Raw genomic sequence first — 22547 nt, forward strand, 5'->3', positions numbered from 1 at the left:
AATGGAAAGAAACTAATTAAAAAATATTATTAGACGTGAGTAGGCTGATCAGTGGTGATAATGTACATCTTCATTTAGTTTGTAAAACCAGGATCAAGCAGTGATCTTGTCCAATGTCCCTCTCCTTAGGTATGTCCAATGTCCCTGTCTTCTAATAGTAGCTATGATCTGATGAGCGTGCCTCCTATTATACTCTTGTAAATAAATATTAGTTAAGGTTTCTAATTAAGTGTTAGTCATGAAGGACTTGCTGTAAGTTTTTTAGGTCTGCTGTCCTACTTGTGCAAGTTGTCAAATAGGCCTTCCACTTCCAAAGACTCCCCTGGCCAAATAAGATTTGTAGCAACTGTATTGCTGGGGCACAGACTTGAATCGTAGAGTTGCTGAGGCTGGAAGACACTTCTGGAGACTGTCTAGTCCAGCCCTCTTGCTGACTCTGCTAATCCTGACCCATAAACTGGCTCGTCATCTGTTGCTAGGTAGAGGTTCATGCATACCTGCTTTTCTCACGGGAAGGGCAACTCTCCTGCTTTGCCTTCCTGGCCTGTCTGTCCTAAAGAGCCTGTAGCCATCTACTGCATCACTCTTAACTGTGAGAGCTATCCTAGCTCATGTCTGTGATCCCAGTGAGGTTATGACCCCTGCAGCTACACACAGACCCCCAGCATCTCCTGTTTGTTCCCCGTGCTGCATGCATTAATGTACAGAAGCACCCTGTTGTGCTGATTTCCCAGGAAAGGCATGAGAGCTATGAGAAGCTGGCTGTGTATCAGAATAGTAGTTTTTTATTCTGATAATGTGCTCTGTGGAGGGAGGAAATGTCTCAAGAGCACAGAAGGATAAAGGTATAGTTTATATTCTGCATTGGTTCTGTATTTTCATGTGACCTGTCACTTGCTAGGTCATAAAGGGAAGTGTCCTGAACTAAATGTGTCCTAATTTCTCTGTGTTGAAGTCAAGTGGTTCTGAGTTAACAGTCTGCCACCCAAGACCAGAGTTATCAACAAGTGCGTTATACTGTGCCACTCTTCCTTTTACAGCACTCTGGAGGCTCTGTGGTTGAAGAGCATGTGTTTGGCTGTAAATGCTTTTATAGTGGTAGGCAGAGCATTCTCTTCGAGGGAGACCAAGGATAACACTTCTCCCATAAGGGAAACTTGCCACAGCTTTTTAGTTTTATTAACTTTATACTTACAGTAGGGATACTGAAATTGCATGTGACCCCTGTACTGGTGTAATAATCCAGTTTTGATTTAAAAATAGAAATACTGCTTTTGGCTTTGATATAAAGTATATGAATACAGTAAACTAGAAAACTACATGCCTTTTTGTTATTGAAAACATCTGTTCTTAGTCCAGTAGAAAGGTAGCTGCTTGTATGTGCAGAACACCTTGGTATGGTATTCACTTTTCCTGATTGGGGAAACTGGAGTGAAGAAATCTGTTTAAAGGTGGCTTAATGCAGCAGCTGAATTATGGATAACTAGTAGTTATCTGAAGTACTAAATGTCACTATTGCTGCTTTGTGTGATGCAATGTGGCAGCACACCCCCCTCCGCTGACAGGAAATGAAACTTCTCCAGGCAGGGAGGAGAGGGGGGAAAAAAAAAAAACCAACCCTGGAGGCCGCAGGTTGAAAATTGAACTGACCAATCGAGGTGTGCCAGGTACACTGAAGTGACCTTTTGGCCAATGGTGATTAAAATGACCACAGGTCAGATTCGACAAGGGTGTAAACAGGGTCCTGCTGGAGGACAATTTGGGAAAGTCAGTCCTCCTTGGAGCAGCGGGTCTGCAGTTGGGGACTCCCCCTTGGGTCAGGATGCTGCCCGAGGTAATTCCTGCAGGTTGAGAGCCCTTATCTTTTAGGTGAGAGATGTGCATTTTGAGTTGTCATTTTAAAACTTGAGAGTTCTTAAGTTGGCTGTGTAGTACTAATTCCCCTTACATCATTGAGCCTGTGGTTTATAAATGTTACTGGAGTTCTAACTAACTTTTTACTGAAGAATAAATCTGAGTTTTAACACCTGTTGGATTTGATTGTGTGTGTGCCTCTAACATGCAAATGCATTGATTGAAAGATGGGGAAAAGGTTCAGTGCTTGGCACTTTTGTGGTGTGCCTGATTGAGGGAGCTTAGTGACTCATGGTATACATCTGTGAACCCTTCAGTTAAGTGCTTAAAATAGTGGAAGTACCTTCAGAGGCTACAGGGAGATGATTCCCCAGTGCCCCTGGGGAGGTGACACTCCATGGTTAAGAGCAAACTCAGAGCAGGGGTTTATTACTTGCCTACCTCCATCAAATGCGAGCACAATAGGGGCTTACATTTCCCCAAATGGAGATGTGAATATGAGATGTTAACTTCTGTTTAGGAGCAAGGAATATAATTGTATGGGCAGACATACAAGACAGTTGCTTCTGCTGGTAGTACCCAAGCCAAACCAAATAGTGTTTGGTCTTCTAATTTATCCCAGTTCACTGGGGGAAACTGGAGACAGCATGATCTAGTGAGATCCATCTTCTGGGGGAGCAGTGGTAGCAGCTTGTGACCTGTCTGTCTGCAGGGTCTTGTGCCATATTTGCAAGACCAGTGGGCTAGCTCTTACAGCTCAAGCATTGGGGAAGGATGAGGGGAGGAGACTTGGCTGGGTAACATTTTGTGAGAGCTGAAGAATTAAATCCTGCAACTCTGTAGCATGCTTATGGCTGAATTGGTATTTGTTAAAATTTGCTAGATCAATGTTAGTGGCAGCTTCTTTGTGGATTATACAGCTGCAGGTTATCCACTGAAGTAACTGAAACCATGTTGTAATCTTGTACTGCTGTAGGATTTGAATCTTGGGTCGTTTTGAACTCGTGTGCCACTTAAGACATTGCCTAAGCAGAGATATTTGACTTGTCTGTTGTATTTGTTATACTCCCAGAGATCAGATCAAAAATCAGTATTAGATTAACCATCTGAAGCATGTTCTTATCTCTTGGCAGTGGTTTGGTGGTCTTGGTGTATGCTGTGTGTCACAGATGAGCATGCTTCTGCATGGATGAGCTTTCAGAGGAAGCATAGTTGAAATATGCTTTGCAAGTCAAGGGAGTGAGGCTGTTGTACAACTCAGTTGCCCAAGTGTCATTTTTCTGGTATGAGCCTAATTGACTAGTGTGAGAAATGGTGTCATAATTCACCCTAAGTAATTAGGCAGCTAGACAGTTACACCATAGTGACAAACTCTTAGCATAGTAATACTGATTAATGGTATTAACTCAGTCTTTGTGCTTGTAGAAGACTTCTACCGGGTTTTCTAGCAAGTTCTTGCTAGGATAGAGCAGTGTGGTAGATCCTTCTCTTCTGTAGTCTGTCTGCAGTGTGTCTTCTGGGCATTAATACTAGACCTGGAGGCTTTCTGAAAATACTTGGAGAGGTCTGGCTAGGTATCTCCCTACAGAAGAAGTGTTTTTAGCTGTAATGGCACTAGTCTTATTACTGCCACTTCAGGTAACACTATCTTGTTGAAATAAGGAATATATTCTGCTTGGTGGTATGTACAATCTGCTAGTTGCTCTGCAGTGAATAATATGGAAAATAGGATGGTGGTTTCTTTTTTTTTTCCCCATAAAACTATATAACTATGATGCTTCTGTGTGCTATCTGTGAAACAGTGAGGCAATTTTAATAACTGTATTGCATTGACCTGTAACTACCTCTAAATACTAAACCTTTTGTGCTAGAGTTTAGGGGGACTGTGATGGACTGGGACCTTCCCTGAGGTACCTCACCTCTCAGGAGAAACTTCACTTTAGGGTGGTGTTGCATGCCCCCATTGTGGGGGTGAGTAATGTTTGTGAGCCTGATGTACCTGCCGCCTCTTCTGGTGAAGTGACCCTACTAGTTAGGGAAGGGAAGCAGCGTGTTTTGTGCTTATCTAGTTCATCACTGTTGACATGGGGACAGATATGTGTGTGACAGGATGCTACAATAACATGGCAGAGCTGGTGGGTTGTACCCAATGAAGCAAGCAGTATGCAAGGCTACTATTAGAATCTAAAAGGACAGGTATAATATTAAAACTGCAGTTCTACCATACTGTTAATATCGGAGGTGCACACCAAAGGCTTTTGACATTGTTTTCTACAGTTGAAGACCAGAACAGGTAAGAAACATACTAAACATGGCCCCAGTTGCTGCACAGCTTCTGTGGACTTAAAAGGACACTTTCACATTGATTAGTTCAGAGTGCAAAAGTGAATGGAGTAACCCAACTCTAAAAGGCAGAGTATTCTATAGACACTGCTTTAAGTTGTTTTCCAAAGGTTCTCAAGTGTGGTAGCCTCTTAATCCTCAAAGATGCCTGTTGTGCAAATTCCTTACTGTTCTCACTGGCAGTGTTGTGGGGACCAAACTGCTTGGGTACTTATCAGGAGGGATAATTCTAGATCTCTCTGCCTTGTTGCTCTTGTCTCTTCCTTGTGTGTTCATCAGTGTCATTGGAGCTGATGCTGCATCCAAGACAGAAATTCAGGCTTCCAAATAGTGATGATCTCCTGAAGGCACGGAGGCACAGTATAGTGTTAGGTCTCTCTGTGCCTTGGTAGAGTCATGAGTTGCACTTTCTGACACTGTAGCAGCATGAATACGAACTGAGCAATGTTACAGTTGACTTGTTAACACAGATTTTTATGGTACTCTCCCTAGAAAAGTTGATGCATGCTGGAGTATTGGCAGTTTTCCCACCATTATGTTGTCTCTGTTTCTTCTGATCACCATTTGGATCTATAAGGAATCCTGTAGGGGAAACTGCCAGTTCATCTCCTTCCTCCATGAGGAAGTCTGGGTAGAGATGACTTGCCTCGTGACTGTAGGGGTAGAGCACTCTGTAGACTATTTTCATGCATCATATCCTAGAAAAGTTGACCTTGCGAATAGTATCGTTCAGTAGATAAAGTGGAACAGCAGTGGAGAAGACCATTAGCTTCTGTTCTTGCAGGTGTTTGCAATGCTTTGTATGCATTCAGTATATGTGAATTTAGTACAGACATACCTGGATTAGTGTCATTGACATTAGTTTCTAAGAACCGCTTACATAGGTGACTAGCAGATTGCAGTTGTACAAATGCATTACTGCATAACCAGGTAGCTGCATTTCCACTTACTGGGCTCAATTTTCAGATAAGCTGTGTGTTTTCTTTAAGCAGGAATCAACTTGATATCACAGCATAGTCTTAGCTTGGTAGTAAATTGGAAAGGCTTTTGTGTAACTCTCTCCTCTTATAATAGTCTCTTTAATGCTGCCTTCCATGATTCCTCCCTCTGTTGTTGAATGGTCTTTGTATTCATAAAGACTAAGGGGAAAAAAAAGGCACTGCTTTATTGGGCTGGGAAATGGAGATGCCTACCTAAACACTCTGTGCCTGTGACAAAAATAGAATAGTTGTAATGAAATGGGCATTTTTTACAGATCTGTGTAAAGATGCCCCAAGACCAAAATGAAGTACCAGAAATAAGGCTTTCATTCTAGTGTCTATATTCAAGCTCTAATTAAGATGACTTGTGAGGCTTTATGGACCGTGTGTGGCTGCAGTATTGCAGAACAGTACTGTGTTGGGGTGCCTACATGCAATGATAATCTCTTGATACAGTTGTTACCTGGCTGATAAGAGTAACTTTGTCATGACCTTTGCAACCTTATTTAGTCAAACATTGATATAAGTGATTTCTTTTTTTGGGTGCTGCAGTACCTTAAAAGTACTGTTTAAGGGCAGTTCTTTCTCTTCTTCACTTAGCTACTGACCAGAAACAAGTTACTTGGTTATTTCCCTTCTACTCTAAGGGAATTCTAAAAAAAAAATAAAAAATCCCAGATATTTAAGTGCCTTAGGAACAGGGATATGTATGTATTTGCCTGTATTTCAGTTCAGCATAAGATATGACTTTAGTTTAAAGGGTTGCTTTAAACTGCTAATCTCCTGATGCTCACTGAGTCCTTACTGTGACTAAATCTTTGAAGGTTGCATTCAAGTATGCAGCCTTGCTGCAGACTTGGATAGGATTTAGTTCCAGTTTTCCTTGGGCATCAAGCTTATTCTAAGCAAGGTGATTTATTACCTTGAAAATACTGCTAACATGTAAAATATTGTCTATTTGTAAAGAATAATCTAGAATGGTCCTCTACTGAATGCTGTGAGAGGGCATATATTAAAGAATTTTTTCTAGTAAGTAAATGCCTGATTTCTGAGCTATAATGATGCATCTCTCTGAAAACTCACAAGCAAAGTTGGGCTCTGCTTGGCAAGGATGGTAGGGGGGGATGTGCTGAATATAAGCAGGTATTTCATAGTTAAAGTAGATCACTATTCTGGTGATCCAGATCTGAAGATAGCCTTAAAAGGCGGAGTTGTCCAAGGCTAGCTATAACCTGTTGCAAAGAATGATGTGCTAGACTTTGTAGGTTGCTAGGGTAATGATCAGTTAAAGTAGCAAGGCATCTGGGAGTCTCCTGTTCTTCATGGTCTTAATCTACATAACTGCATATGTCAGAAAAATACTGGAAATCTTTTTATAGTAAGTCCACTCTTCTACAGATCACTTGATCTTAGTAAACAATTTTAATCTAAGTGGAGAGCTGAAGATGACTTTTCACTATTCCACACATTTGCATGCAAAGTAAGATATGGTATGAAGACTTAGGATCACTAGTAGGGATTCTTAATCTTAACTGGCTGGCATCCAGTGGCTAGATGTCTGATGCTATTGATAGTGTTAGAATATTTTTATGTGATTTCTGGGTCCTCGTGTGGAATGCTTGCTTTGTCATGCATGCATGCAGGGAGGATTCCTGAACATAAGTACATTAAAAATACTGTTTTTATACTGCTTATGGTGTGCTCCAGATGAGCCAGTCTTAGGGACTCTTCTGCAGTACAAGTTCATCATGCAGGCTGCAGTCTTTCTTCTGGAAGCTAACACTCCACTCAGATTAATTTGAAATACAATTCCTGAATTAAAACTGTTCCTCAACTTGTGCTCATCCTTTCCCCAGACTTGCAGGAGATGGGGAATAATCATGGTCTGGCTTTAGGTTCCGGTTTAACCTTAAACTGCTACAATGCTGTGAACTTGCTTGTCTGGGGCTTGCTTCTTGTGTCTGTTAACTATCAGTGCATGTACAGCTGCTGCTAGACAGTAGCTGTGACAGCCAGTGTCTTTAAATGTACATACAATTCTGGGGTTTTGGGTGGGATTAGTAACTAATTCTAACTGATTGAAACTAGTGTAATGTAAGCTTGTAATTTTCAGTCTATCAAGTAAATAATGTATTAATTCTGCAGTTTTTCCTGTAACATTTAGGGGTATGGCTGCTGTCACTTCTTACAAGGATCCAGCCTATAAAGAGTATATCTGTCATGCATACAGAGTAAGGTAGTTCCGTGCCCTGAATTATTACTTTTCCTCCTGCTGTTATAAAGTATTAAGTTTTCCAAATCCATTTCTAGTTTCCTGTTTAGCACCCTTATCTTTGCAACTGCAAGTTTACTAACAGATCTTGCACAGAGAGAAAATGCCTGATTACCAAAAGCAAATATCAGGCTTGGGTTTCACTCTAGTGCTCAGTCCAGACACTGCAGCAGGGTGTTGGCTGCACCAGCACACTTGTCTAGGGAGCATAGTGTGAACAGGATCAGGGAACTTCCCAGTTTCTGCAGCAATATAGGTAACCTTTTGGCTGCTATAGTTCTACCTTCTTTGGCTGCAGTTGTACAAACTGTTTTACTTCCCTCACATCAGCACTGGCACTGAGGCATGTGGCATTTGCTGATGTGACTAGCAGACCCAGTCAGCTACATATACTGCACAGCTCTGCTACAGGAGAAGATGGGCTTGAACAGCCAGGGGCAAGGGAGAGGGGCCTGAGGGAGAGGATGGTGATAGCAGCATTGGGCAGTATAAATGGGGGCTGTGAAACTGCTGCCCCAACCTGCTCTGCAAGACATCTCAAGCTGAATGAATTCCTTGATCTGATTAAGCATGGCCCAGAAAAATCTATAACCACAACTGAGAAGGTAGAAACACCCAGCAGTACATGGGAAAGGATACAATGACGTCCCAAGCAGGAATTTCTGCCAAACACATCATAATCTCTGTTTAGCTTGAAAACCAGTAACTGGAGTCATGCCAAGAGGTAAGATATTAGCACAGCAAAAGAAGATAGAGTAGCATTTTTATTTTTAGCCTGCATATCCTAAAATTTTCAGTAGCATTAAATATGCCACTTAATCTCAAATGAACTGGTTTTTTATAGTTGAATTACCAGTTGGAGCATTTACAGTCCATTGAAAGCTAATGGAATTTCAGTACTTAAATATTTTCTGGATAACCTCAGAACAGCTGAGGAGCTCTTACAGTTCATAGCTCAGTGAGATTGTTAATTAGTTTTGTGATCCAGGGAATTTCTGTGACTGCATTCTTGTGGGCATATCACAGAACCAAACACCTCAAAGCCTCTAATTCATTTTCTGATAAATGAGGATCGCTAAAATACTGTTGCAAAACCTTGTCCTTTTGGTGCTTGTTTTTAATGACATCATATTTAAGTCTTTAATAGGTTGAATACCCAGATTTTCCTTTAAAAGTAGATATCTGAAGGCTTTAACAAAGCCCCTCTGTCAAGCTGTTGGACTAAGGGTTTCTAGAATCCTGCTTTAAAATCCAAAGAATGGCTGCTTTCAGTGGCAGGATAGCAATGAAAAGAAATGTCCAAAGATATCAGCTGCACAGTGAGAAAACAAGGGCTGATCTCAGCAATTTTGAGCTTAGAGCTTTATTTCAGTTTTAAATCTCAAACTGAATTGGAAGAACTAGAAACAATTCCAATTAAAGCCTTTGGAGGAGTCTAGAATTTTTTTATTATAGTAACAATATTTGTGGGAAAACAGGTAGACTTAGTGAAGTTTCTCTTTTTTTTTTTCTTCTATGTATCTGTGTGGGCTGTAGCAAAATGGGTTGCTTTCTTGTGAAATGACAAGTGCTTTTTCCTTTAAGTGACTGTACAACTGTGGACTCTTAATGCAGGTGAAGTAAAAAGGGATGTAGAAGTGCAATCTGGTTTGAAATACATGTAGTTATTTGGTAATGGTCTCTGAATCTTGGCATTAGGTAAACTAGTCCTGTTTGTTAACAATGTTCTGAACAGTTCAACTGTTTAGGCTGATGAGAGGGTGGAGAAATAGCAAACTGATGCTTAAATTTGGAGTTTATGAAGCTGTTTATAAACAAATGCCTTGAAGTGCTCAGTTTCAAGGGACCAGCCAAGAATGACACAACATTGTGCAGGTTTCTTCTACAGCAGGAGCCTTAGTTAACCTGGAGAAGTTATAATCTAAACAGGTAAAACAAGGGAAGGCTGAAATAGTTGGTGAGCTTAGGGTTAGATTTCTTGTATTGAGGGTGGCATGGTTTCACTAGTCCTGTGGCCAAGTACAGATCTTCAGAAGTCTAAATCAAAACAGCTTTTTAGTAACTACTATGGTGGTTTGATTTGTAGATCTTGCTGTGCTTCATGTGGCCAGCCTGTCTACTGGTGTAACCTTCATTTCTTGGTCTGAAGAGCATCTTTCACTAGCACCACAAAGCTCCTATTGTGCATATGGCTTTGTGTAACCTATTATAAAACAAATCCAGAGTTATCAAGTCAATGGCTTAATCTTATCTTTTAAAGCAGATGAAGCAAGTAATTACTTCTAATTTCTTAAAGATGAAAGACTGCCTGAAAAAGTTTATGCTCTGACCTGGGCTCTGCATATCACTTTATTGTGAAGCAGGATGAAACTTCTGTAACCAGAAGAACCCTCCCTAAAAAATCTTTCAGAAGTTCTTTCCTTTTTTTTTTTTTACAGCTTATGACACTTACCACACAAAGTTCAATGTGGTGTCATTAAACCTGAGGGTAAAATGACAGATTGAAATTAAACAGGTTGACTGACTGCCATTGACTGGATTGCTTCTCTTTGTATCAGAGGAGGGTAACTATTGTTGTTTGGGTACAGTTTGCTTTCCAGCAAGTGAAGAGCAATATGGGAGAGGAGGGAATACTTATCACAGAATTAGGTGACTTGTCTGGACACTTATTCAGAGCAGGCTCTTCACAGATGTAGTAAGAGTCTTGGCCTTAAATTTACATTCCCTTACACTGAAGGAAATTGAGTAATGTTTTAGAAGCAACTGCAGTCATCACAGGTTCTTATAGACCCTCCTAGTTTTTTGAGAGGTGCTTGGATTTCTCAAGACTTCCTTTTCTGTAAGGAACAGATGAGTTAATGTCTGTGTCTTGACTGCCTCAGGGATGCTTAATCACAGAACGGGATGAAAATTCATCCTTGCCTATTCAGAGATGACTGAGGAGAGAGCTTCCACTTGTTAATTGATTTTTTTTTTTTAACCTCAAGGAACTGTTAGATGTGAGCTTTGAACCATGGTGTGTAAACTTTCTTGGGCTGCAGAGGTAGAAATGCAAGTAAACAAACAGTTGGCTCCAGTGACTTCTCTTGTTTTATTAGAATATTCCTATCAAAATCTCACCATGCCCCTTTCTGAACCAGTGATGTGCTATTAGCCTGTTTTGTAAACACTGGTACTTCTGCACTGATACTGCCTGTGTCAATCCTGTGCCACACTGCTTCAGCCTTGCTTTGTTCTGTACTGCTTGGCTATTCTGGGGCTGGAGGGGACCATGCTCCCTCTGTTGCCACCAAAGAAGAGATGCCTTGTGTGAAGCTTCAGGGATTTCACTGAGGACATACAACATAGGGGTTGTGTTGTGAGCAGACTCCTGCATTCAGTGTTCATGTAGTGTTGATACTCTAAAAGATTCAAGTGGCACTTGTAACAGCTTTGCAGGGAAGGTCAAGTACCTTGGCCATTAAGAGCTGGGCTAGCTTTAGATGCAATCAAACTGTGAAATTGTATGCTATTGGATGGGTTTTGTTTAATATTATACTTTGGTTACAAGTCGGATAATACTGTAAGGCTGACCTTGCACTTTCTACTGGCTGGTGTTGAGGTAGGATGGAGAAGGAAGGATTTAAATTTTCTTTCCACTTAGCTCTGATGAGCTTATACTGAATCAAGTTAGTCAGTATTTTACCTACAAGGCAGCTATTCCCTTAATATGACCAGGTAAAGATGTGGTATCTGTATTGACAGGGAGGAAGTTGCTATCTTCTCTCTTGGCTGTTAGTAAAATAATGTTGCATAGCATAGTGGACTTAGTGCTGCTGCCTATTAAGTTGCCCTAAGTTTGTGTTGTCAGAAAACTTAACTTGAAAGCTTTGTGTTAGATAATACAGTAGCTACAGCAACCTTAGGATGCTTGTTAAAGGAATACTCAAAGGTTAGAACTGGTCACAATTACAGCTGCAAAGTTGCTGAAGGTCACTTGGCTTCTCCAGAAAGCAGCTTATCTACTACTGTCAAAGCCAGACTACTGTTGAAGTAGGACAAAATAAACTTCTCTACAACTTAAGAGCAAGCTGTGTTATTACTGGAACACTTGAAGTCCCCAAACTATCACATTTTATAGTCAATCTGTAGCTCTTATGCCTTGGATGTCTGTGTCCAAGCAAGCTGAATTCTAGTTTATCATATGTAGAACATGTGGACCATAAGCAAAGAAAGCCTTTCAGCAACAAGTTCTGGAGTTCAGATGCTGCTTGTGTTTTCTCCCAGTTTTTCTACACTCCTCTGGCAGGGAGCTGTGTTCTCTTCCCCCCCTTGCCTTTCTGGACTAAGAACTACAAATCGAGCTTGCAATCCTCTTCTGGTTTGAAATCTCTGGGTTAATAGCTGAATTCACTGTTCCCAACACAAATGTGTGTTTGCGCTGTACGGGGAGAATCTCTGAGAAGTTGTCACATCCCATTTCTGTACTAAGGAGTGTCCTGGATGAGGGAGCTGATATAGAAGATTACCAGAGGAAAATATCTGTCTTTGCTTACCAGTGTTTATCCCAGAATGAACACTTAAAGACGATTAATTTGCATTACTGTACTATGTGTGTGTAGCAAACAGGTGTAACTAAAATACTCTGCATGGAAAAATACTACTGCTCAGATGTTTGAAAATGCTGTCCTGAGGGCAATTCTTGATTATTGGCATGTTTGTTCTTGTATGCAGTAGTCAATGAGAACTTAGTCTGTTGCTTCTCAGAACATCAGGTCATGACAAAGGGGAAAAAAGTTCACCATCAGTGTACCCCAGGGCAGGTTGCCCAGACTAGTCATGGAGTTGTCAACCTCAAAACACAGGGCACAAACTGGATTGCTTGGAGCAAACTGCTTTAAGGGAGAGGTTTGGACTGGACAACATCCAAAGGTCCTTTCTGGGCTAAATAATCCTATGGTGTATTTGTAGGTTGATGGTCCCTTAATCTCTGGTTAATTTTGTTTTGGGCAGCTAGTTATCCTGAAGGTTTTTCCCAATATAGTACTCTAACTTCTACTGTAGGCCTTGTATTTCCATCCAGTAGAACTTGGTGTGGTGTGGCAGTTCCAATGTCTTTCTGGAGTAATCATATCCAGGTGGATGTGAGACTCCTGCTAGGCCTGTTGCTTCTGTGCTTCTGGAATAATTGGTGCTGCTATAAATCAAGGCTGGTATAGCTGCTTTCCATAGCAGTGTTTCCCAAATGGTCTGCTATTCTCCTTGCAGTGCTCTGCCAGGATATGAACAGCTGGGGCCCTTAGTTGTGCTGTGGGGACACAAATGTTGCTATCCTAGCATCTCCCTTATAGCCATGATGTGTCTGGAATACATGTTTTTTCTGTGTGGGAATCTGGACTGGTGACACATCTTTTTGTATCAGTCACTTCTGCTTTTGTCTGCAATGTGCTCCTCTTAGAGCTGCTGCTCTGTGCTAATCTGAGTGTGGTGGCTGATGCTTGTTTGTCACAACTGTGTCCAGCTACTCTTAAAAAAAAAAAGCCGCTTTTTTAAGAGGTCTTCAGCACTTAATTACTTGGTTTGTGTAACATGCAAACAAAGGCTTGTTCACTAGTACTTGTTTACTGAAGCTTACTCCTTCATGGCTTTGCAACATCAGGAGAAGAATAGGAACTGAGACTTTCTTGCAATAAAGCAGGATTTTATCTTTTTTTCCAAAAGCAAATTAAATGTACAGCGTCAAAAGGCAGGAAGAAAATAAAATAAATGTTAATGGCATGTCATAAGACTTCCTGCTGGAAGCTTTTACATTTTGTTCCTCTCAGAATTTACTGTGTAACTCTGCTTTTTTTCTTAGCCTACATAGAGAGGAGATCAAAAGTCATCTTTCTACCTATAAGCAGATCTAAGCTATAGCTCTGCTTCCATGTTGAAAGTAAGCTGCATCAACATTAAAGAAATATTTTAGAAAGGTGTAAAGCCTTAAAACAAGAACAATAAAAACAACTTAATTTCATGTTGTTTCAGACAGTGGTATTTTTCTTTGGAAGCTGCTCTAGATAGCAGTCATGTAGGATGGGCTTACAAATAAGAACAGCTTGTTCAGCTAGTAGCTGCTTTGAGAAACCTTTGGCACTTTTATTAATGGTACTGTTGTCACAAATAGAAGGTATTTGTTCTAATACTTCATTCCTACTCGTACTTTAGACATCAGTGACATGGTTTGCTTGCCAGTGCATTGAAATGGCCCATTCTTCAGGCTTGTTGGGCAGGGTTTTAATCTGGTCTTTCAGCACTAGTGAGATATGTTACTTGCATGCTACCATGATGTCACGGATGGTGACTGTGATTCTTCTCTCTGCAGATCTAATTGGTTGCCTGGCACTTCATCTGTGGCAAGCAGGACAATGGCTGCCAGCAAAAGCAAGAACCAGAGTTCCTTGGCCCTCCATAAAGTAATTATGGTTGGCAGTGGAGGTGTGGGGAAATCTGCACTCACTCTTCAATTTATGTATGATGAGGTAAGTAGCTTTGGTTCAGCTTTTCTAAAGCACCAATGGATACAGCTTACTAAATATTTTTTAGTGGGACAGGGGAAGTAAATGTAAGTAGCAAAAGACCTGATGACCTGACTGGCAGGAGAAGTATGTAGGAATCTGGGAAGGGTGCCCTCTGCGAACATCTTTGGCTAATGGTGACAAAATTGATGCTTATTAGTGAAAGAACTGTTACCAGTTCTGTTACCAGTTGGCATTGAACTTTACTTTTGTTGCAGTTTCTTTTAGTCCAGTTAAGGTTGAAGTCAGAAGTAAGCATTCTAGCTCATTCTGAGCGGGATGAAGTAGGCATGTTCATAGCATGAATTATTCTGTACTTGTAATTCTTCTTGCAATCCAGACTAGTATGTGAAGGAATACATGATCCTGTAATTCAGAAGTTAGTATTTATAGGCTGTCCACACATACTATAGTGATGTGAGTATCTGAACAGGTGATAGTAATTAATGAAGACCAGCCAGCTTAATCAGGCTCATGGCACAGCCTTTTGTTGTACTTTGAGCCTGAGAGAAAGGAGGTTGAAAGGTAAGGAGCCTATGTTGGATGTGTGCTGTCAGCACAGAACTACAAGTTGAGCTGGCAGTGGCTTTGTGGGTCTGATCAATATTGAATGAACTAAAGTATGTGCCTGTGTAATTGTAGAGCAGGTATGCTGTCATCTACACCTGTTGAAGCTTCAGATGCTTGTACCTGAAGTATACTCAATGCTTTTTCTTGAAGTGGGAGATCTAGATAATGCCACCAAGTTGCTGATAGCTTATATTGTATCTTTGTCCCTTAAATTGTGCTGAAATTGCTGAACAGTGTTTCATGTAGCAAGACAGTTTCTCTTGACTGGACAGACTGGCTCTTTGATGTATTAAGTGCTTAAATAATCTGCTTTTTATAGTAAAACTAAAAAAACTGGTGGAACTTAGTAGCTGACAATTATGAGAAGGGTTTGGGGAATTTAAATGTCACTGAAGTGAAAGAATGGATATGGACAAATACTGAGACCATTTGACAGTAATTCTAAACACTAATCCCTTATCTTCAGTTTGTAGAAGACTATGAACCTACCAAGGCTGACAGCTACAGAAAGAAAGTAGTTCTGGATGGTGAAGAAGTTCAGATAGACATTCTGGACACAGCAGGACAGGAGGATTATGCAGCTATCAGAGATAACTATTTCCGCAGTGGGGAAGGGTTTCTTCTAGTCTTCTCGATAACAGAGCATGAATCCTTCACAGCAACAGCAGAGTTTCGGTAAGTAGTTTCTCTCCCAGGCAGGGGGAGATAATCTGGTTCCTCTGTTGCTCTGACAACTCTTCGTAAAAGCTACAGCTCTTTATCATTTGTCCGTTATCATTTGGTCAATAAAAGTGGCATCCCAATCATTTTGCTCTCAGTAACTAGTAACTTAAACCACAGTATCCAGCCTCTGGCTCTAGTTGTCTTCATGCCTGCAACTTATGAGTACGTTATGCTAGCAGCAACTTCAGGCAAGTATCATATTCTTGGACTCCTAAAACATGCATATTCAAGCCAATTTTCAGTCTTTGTGGATGTGAAGTTTAATTATCTCAGAGCAGTACTTCTGGAATTAAGTCTGCCTTTTGGCCAGGTTTCAGACACTGTATTGCTTACTGCTAGAAGCAGGTGCTCTAAGGAAAGGAAGGATTAGCCTCCACTCTCAGGTATGGATTGGTGCCAAACAAGGGTTGGCAGCCAAGCAGTACTATTGTAGGCAGATGTATTCCTAGAAAGACACACAGTAATAGTAAATGCTTCCATTTTTCTTCTTGGGATTAGCAGTTCTAATTTAAAAATCAGTACCAGACTGAGCACAGAAACTGCTTTTGTAGTGTAAAAGAAAATGAAGGGGGTTAAACCATTGTTCTGTTCTTGGAACTCATGTAGCCAGGTTCTTCAGGGCAAATGTTCTAACTGTTATTTGATAATAGCTGTTGCCTTGGTGTAGAAGGTAATCCAGAGGTTCCCTAGGACAGCTGTACAGCTTGAAGTAAAACTTTCCAAAATATAGGGAAAGTGTTAGGAGTTCCTAATGTTTGCCAGAATAAAAGCTATCAGTCTGGCTTATGTTCATTTTGCTTCAGTGGTACAAGGTTAACATACTAATTGGTAATGGAAGTGCTGGTGCTAAGGTAGACACCTATTTCTAGGGTTTTCTTAAAGCTATGGCAAGCTCCCCTCACACTCTAGGACTTTAGTGCAGGTTCTTAATGTATTATACTGTTCAACAGTAGTAGGAGGCTGCATAATCTTTCAAGAGGTACAAAAATATTGTTCATTTGTCACGTAATACCTCTGAGTTTGCTAGACTTCAGAAGGCTGACAGTCACGGGGCACACAAGCAGAGCTGTTCTAAGTTTGCTCTAACTGGAGCACTGAAAGGAGCTAAACAGTTGAGCTGTTGTAGGACTGCAAAGCTGAGTACTTGGACTGTTCCTAGTACAAGATGGAGGAAAAAGTCAGATACCGGTCACAAAACAGGAAGAAAATGAGACCCTTGGAAGTACCCAGCCTGGGTTTTGGCTTGTGTGCTTTAAGTGAAATATAAGGTTAAACGCAAGGCTTAAGGTTTAGGATGAAAAGGAGTAGGAGTGTTTATCTTGGCAGCTTCTGTTTTTTTGTCAGACTTCTATAACTAGGTTAACTGTGTGTTGGTTCAGGAGTCCAGCACAACAAAACAATGAAAAAGCAGTGCTAGCCCTAAAGGTGAGCAAGAAGGACCTAAAAGTTTGAGATGGAGAATCTCCTACTTTTCAATGGTTCAGAAGTAAATAAATAGTGAAATTAGCTAAATGGAATATTTAGTTAGGCTGACATGCAGGAGCCAGCTCCTTGGAAAACCCCTCCCCAGGAAGGAGAGGGGAGTGGGTGGTATCACAGACTAAACTGCAGATTGGTGGTATTGATCCTCCTAACTTCCAGAATTCCTAAACTAAGAAAAAGCTGAATACTGAATGAACTATGGGCTTGTCTTTAAACCCTAGCTCTCCTGCTGATGCTGTGCATTCAGTGTTTGCTTTCAGTGCCTCTAATCTGAAAATGTGTGAAGGTACAGTTGAATGCAACAGCAGATTGTCTGCTTCAGTGTTAACACTATTTTAGATTCTCATGTACTCTACATACATTCAGTTATTTTGTGGATGGAAAGTGCAAGCATCTGAAGTAGTGTGGTAACTCGGTGGGATGAGGGGGTATAGCACCATGCTTATGCCTAGTTTGGTTCTTGTTCATAACAAAATGAAGCAATCTAAAAATAACTGTAGACTGGTACAGTTCTTCCAGTGTCCTAGGTGGACAGCAGCATGTGTCAGTCTGGTTTCAACCTGTGTCTTACTCCAATAATAGCACAAACTTTGAGACTGACATGCAGCATCACTCTGTCTCCTTTCCTGGGTGTTGATAGGTCCTTTTAGAATACTAAAGGATAGCTAGGTTAATGCTGATGGTTCAAATATTTTCTTGGAGTCCTTGAAGGAGGAAGGTTGATAGCATTTTAGTTCAGCAGAATTTAGTAACTCTCTACTTTGTGTAAAGTTTAGGTAGCCATTAAGAGTGATCTCTGCCAGCTACTTATGCTGTTCCCAACCTACTGCCTTGGCAAAGCCTTGATATTCCCTAGACCCATATTGAGGTGGGATGTAGACTGGAAATTGAAGATGGTGACTGAATACCACGGTGAAAGTTGGCAAATGTGGCACTTACACTCTTGTCCTCATTCAGGTGTGAACTCCTGTTGTGAGTTGCTTTTCTGCCATACGGTTCTTCTTTGTTAGACCCTGGTTAGTAAACTTACTAACTACATGGTAAAACTGCTCTCCTGCAAGTGTTAGGCTTTTATTAGTGTAAAGCCTGTAGCATTAGTATGTTAAACTTGGAATGATTTTAAAGGGTGTGTTCAACTGTTGGGAAATGTACTGTTAAGTACTGTTGTAAACACTAGTAATGTGCAGACCACTTGATCCACTCCTGATAAGTAGTTGCTCCTACTAACACTGATATTTTTATTTTGAATACCTGATGCATTAGGGAACAGATCCTGCGTGTGAAGGCTGAAGAGGATAAAATCCCTTTACTGGTAGTGGGAAACAAGTCTGACTTGGAAGAGCGCAGACAAGTGCCTGTAGAAGAGGCTAGAAGTAAGGCAGAAGAGTGGGGTGTGCAGTATGTAGAAACCTCTGCCAAAACTAGAGCAAATGTAGATAAGGTAAGACAAATGACATCTGCTCAATTGAATTGTTACTACTTGTTTAGTAGCTGAGTGACTAATTCTTGACTCTTGCTGGGACAAAAGCAAATCCACAGTTGGGCTTCTGAAAGCCTAGATTATAAAAAAAATTAATGAATGTACTGGAATGTGTTCACTTAAGCAAATACCTAGCTTAGAGGAGCCAGAGACCTGGTAAAAGTTAATGCTATTGTCTTAAATGTTTGTACCTAAACCAATAGCTTTCTAATAGTAAATTGGGTAAATGGGTTTAAGGATTCCCTGAAGTACATTATTTTGTTTATAGGCTGTGTCCTATAATAATAGCAGCAATAAATAGCAAGGTAGAGACACTGATAAATTGTTCCCCCTTCCCTACAAAGCTACATATGGTGTGGCTAATGTTAAAGATTTCTTTCTTGTTTTCTGTCAAGACAACTTTGAACTGAGAAGAACTCTTCTTGCTGTGTCCCTGTCCTGGTTTGACTTGTCCATGCTCATCTAGGACAGTCATTCTCAGCATGTTTCTGCTGCTGACTTCTTGCACAAACAGTAATGGTGGGTTATTCTGGAAGAGAGATGAATTATGACTATGGAGTGTTTGCCCAGTAGTAGGGAAAAATCAGTTTCAAGTCTCCCCTTCATTCTGTGTGTAGTGGGGGTTTCCTGAAGAAGCAGTGCCTTTTTACTTCACCAATCCACAGAAGATGATCTGAAATTACTGTTGGGCCCCCTAAGGACTCCAAAGGTGTGGCTTTGCAATCTGCATTTGTTTAAAGATTACAAATTGTAAGCAGTTTGTTCTTTGGACAAAGAATATTTGCAGCTAGCTGTACTCTTAAGTTCTTCTATACAGCTTCCTGTTCTGCTAGTCTGTATTAGTTTACTAATGGAAATGCTATTGGTGTGTAAGTTACCTAGTAGGAACTCTATTTCTCATTATTGGTTAAAACAGTGTATTTGAAACTCTTGAATTGAAACCTTTTGGTTATAAAGGACATGGCATAATTTAAATTTGGTAAAGAACCATTCTGACTTGCGGAATGTTACTGGAAAGTCACTGTCAGATGCATAAACTGGGTGATGTAGTAAAACATGAATACCTAGACTTGTTTTTGCCTATGAGCTGTCTCATGTGACTAGCAAATGCCTAGCCTGTTTTATACTTAAACTAGCTTTCTGATCAGTTGGGATTAACACCAGCGTAGCTGTGTCTGGAGTGTACTAGCATGGTGTTCTAGACTTGCTCTCATAGGTCTTCTCTAGCTAGCTTGTGTGACATACTGGTTATCCTTTATATAAGCACTGTTTTGTGTATGTTAAGTTATTGGCCATTGTGATGATTGTGCGTTGACACTGTAGGAGACTAAAAAACCCTTAAGAGGGTTTTGAATGATAAACTAATCTATTTCTGATCAGTAGCATGGTCTTTTCTCCAAGTATCAAAGAATTGTGTAGTTCCCCATTTAAAAAAAAAAGCCTATCTCTATAGAGTGACACTAAGCTCTTGTTCTATAATCCTAAAAATAATTTTTCCCAATAACTCTCTACAGTAAAACGGCTATTACATCTTAAGTGGTATGTACCTAGACATCAGGCATACAGGGCTGAAATCAGCTAGAATTTTGGAGAAAACATCAGTGTAATGACTTTCTCTGAATCTTTCTTCCAACGTAATCTGAGAATTTTTTGTGCCTGACACTGTCGCTTGAATGCTGTAGCTTTTTAATTATAAAACAGGCACAATACTACTGAGCAGAGTGTGTTTGTAACTACATGGAAAGGACTGGACTAAATGCTTTGCATAGTTAACAAGAGTGATTTGTCTGGAAACGTTTGCTAGGCACTGACAAATGTTCTCATGAACTCTGAATGCTACTCTTGTGCAAGACTGATATTCAATAAAAAGCTCTTAAAATAGGGCTGTTGAATGACTTGATAGCCAGGTAAGATTCTGCTACTTCTTGTCACTGTTTGACATGCTACATAATTCTGATGTTGAGTTTGTCACTGGGATCTATGTCTAGACTCACTTCTGCTGTATCAGGTACAGCGTGGTGCTACATCTTTATTTGCTGCTGAATACAGTAGTTTTTATCTGCTTTCTGGTGGCAGATCTTGTTTAATCTTTCTCTATTTTTCCCTCCTAGGTATTCTTTGATTTAATGAGAGAAATCAGAGCAAAGAAAATGTCAGAAAACAAAGACAAGAATGGCAAGAAAAGTGGCAAGAACAAGAAAAGCTTTAAAGAAAGATGTTGCTTACTGTGATGCTTGGGAACTGTAAATATCTATCTACAGATGGCATGGATAAGATACCACTAAGGATATAGGGCTGGATTCATGAAAGGAAGTCTGTATTGACTCCCTTATCTTTTGCTTTGCGTATCACACCTTCAAAATGTGAAAACAGAACTTTGAAACCATTTCTGGTATCCAACAAAGCCTATGCCTACTTAAACTGAAATGGGCTCTGTCTTCCCAGTATCTTTCAAAACTAGAAATAGTTTCAGAACTACAATCTTTCTGCTTGGTTATACAAAATACTTTCGTATTAACTTCCTAGTTTACTCTAATGTTTCTCTGAATATGTTTCTCTTGAACATCTACTGGCCTTAACAAGCACAGCTGTTCAGGTTCAAACATTTTTTTCCACTGTTGCTGCTCTCCTTGATGTTGCAAACTGCAGAAAAACTAGATGACATCTGGTAAAGGGTTTGAGTCTCCATCTTCTGTTGTCACTGATATTTCTTACACTGAAATCTGCTGGCTTCCTCACCACACTCCATGTAAGAAATAGCAACTGACACTTGAGAGTCAACTCAAAACAAACTTTCTTCCATGTTCTGTTTAGTCAATACAGCATTCATGAATCAAGCCTATGGACTCAATTCAGACTTATTTAGGCAATGCAAAAATTGGTATTTAAATACTGGCTAGATGCATTCCCCGCTGGTCTGTCTTCTCATCCTTAAATTAGTGGCATGGGATGAGAAAGTGACTTTCTTCAAAAGGAATAATATTGTCACCATTTCCTTGAAATGATGTCCTGGGTTTCTTCCATGTATTGTGGCTAGACTCAGTTACACTCACTCTACATCTGCCATCCTTCCCCTTCCTGGTACTGGAATAGTGAAATTCAAAGTGTTGATTTCATCAGTTTTGTTTATATTGGAACACTTGTGATCGTGTTGGAAAGTGGGAATGTCTGCATCTGTCTCTTGTCTTGCTGAAGATGAAAACTTTGAGTAAGGATGGGTCACATCACACAATCATGACTTGGAATAGGTGAGGCATACATGCTACCTCTCAATGATTAACTGGCTAGCGAGTTGTATGGTGTCAAAAAGCAAATGAAGTTAAGCAGTTGCCACATCTGTTACTGTTAATTTTATATGTACTGTTTTTGATGCACAGCAACCTAGCACATGGGGATGCATGTTGAGTTTTGCTGTCAGTTATGCAATGGTGGTCACATGTTGATCAACAAAAACCAGCCTAGAAATGGAAAAGTCAGTATTTAGTTCCTCTTGTCAGCTGACTGAACTGAGCTTTCTGGTGCAGTTTAAGTGCAGTTGCCAAAAAACACTTCTGCCACTGTTGTGGAAAGTAACTGTCTCTTCTGATTGTGGAGCCTCTCAATGAATTATGGCTGTCTTCTGTTTTGAAGGAGTAGAGAGACTTAAAGTAGTGACTGTACCTTGCTTGTTAACTGGATGCTTAAAACAGTTGCTTGGTGAAAGGAATATGCTGTGTGGTTGTTCAGTGAAGCACACTGCAGCACTAAATTAACAAACAGTGTTTCTTCTTGAGGTGAAGAGTAGTGAATACTGTTCAGTACTTCGTATTGTAATTTGAGGTTGAAAAACATTTTTTAACATGTACTAGATTGCTCTTGTGCATTCCACCTCTGAAGTCTGAAAAAAGTAAGATGTGTTAGATAACAGAACCTCTGTTGGCCTGAGGTTTCACAGGGACTTATCGCAAACTCATTGTCTTCCATAACTAGTTCAACTTGTCAGGCAACATATTGGATTGGGGAAACTGTACTAAATAAAAGGTGCTGTAATCTTCATTCTTGTCAAGTTAAATTCCTTCTTTGTTAATGTTATCTCGTATGTGCAGAAAGAATGGTTAACTGATTCTGGAAATACTTCTCTTTTGAACAGTGTAATTAACAGGTATTACAAAGCCAACTTGACAATACAATTTTGCAGTAGAGGCTGGGAGCCTGCTGTCTTGCAGAACTTTGTCACTTGAGCTGTATCACCTATGTCTAAAGCCTAAGCACCTAATGAGATACTTGGAGGTGTTACATTTCTGATGAAGTTTCCTCTTGAACTTCCA

General features: G+C 40.3%; 1 protein-coding gene across 3 annotated transcripts in view; it reads left to right on the forward strand.

Annotated features, from left to right (window-relative positions):
* Positions 1-22275, forward strand: part of RALB (RAS like proto-oncogene B) — a 53183-nt gene extending 30908 nt beyond the window's left edge. For 2 of the 3 annotated variants that reach the window (XM_052792141.1, XM_052792140.1), the window contains exons 2-5: positions 13793-13949; positions 15022-15230; positions 18024-18201; positions 20352-22275. In XM_052792141.1, coding sequence (XP_052648101.1) covers positions 13836-13949; positions 15022-15230; positions 18024-18201; positions 20352-20471 — 621 coding nt within the window. In that variant the 5' untranslated portion in view covers positions 13793-13835 and the 3' untranslated portion in view covers positions 20472-22275. Of the gene's footprint in view, positions 1-1850; positions 1870-13792; positions 13950-15021; positions 15231-18023; positions 18202-20351 lie in introns of those variants that run through there. The other variant, XM_052792142.1, reaches the window with a different exon arrangement.
* The last annotated feature ends 272 nt before the right edge of the window (positions 22276-22547 follow it).

This window comes from Harpia harpyja, chromosome 7 (assembly GCF_026419915.1).
Source record: "Harpia harpyja isolate bHarHar1 chromosome 7, bHarHar1 primary haplotype, whole genome shotgun sequence".
Classification (NCBI taxonomy): Eukaryota; Metazoa; Chordata; class Aves; order Accipitriformes; family Accipitridae; genus Harpia; species Harpia harpyja.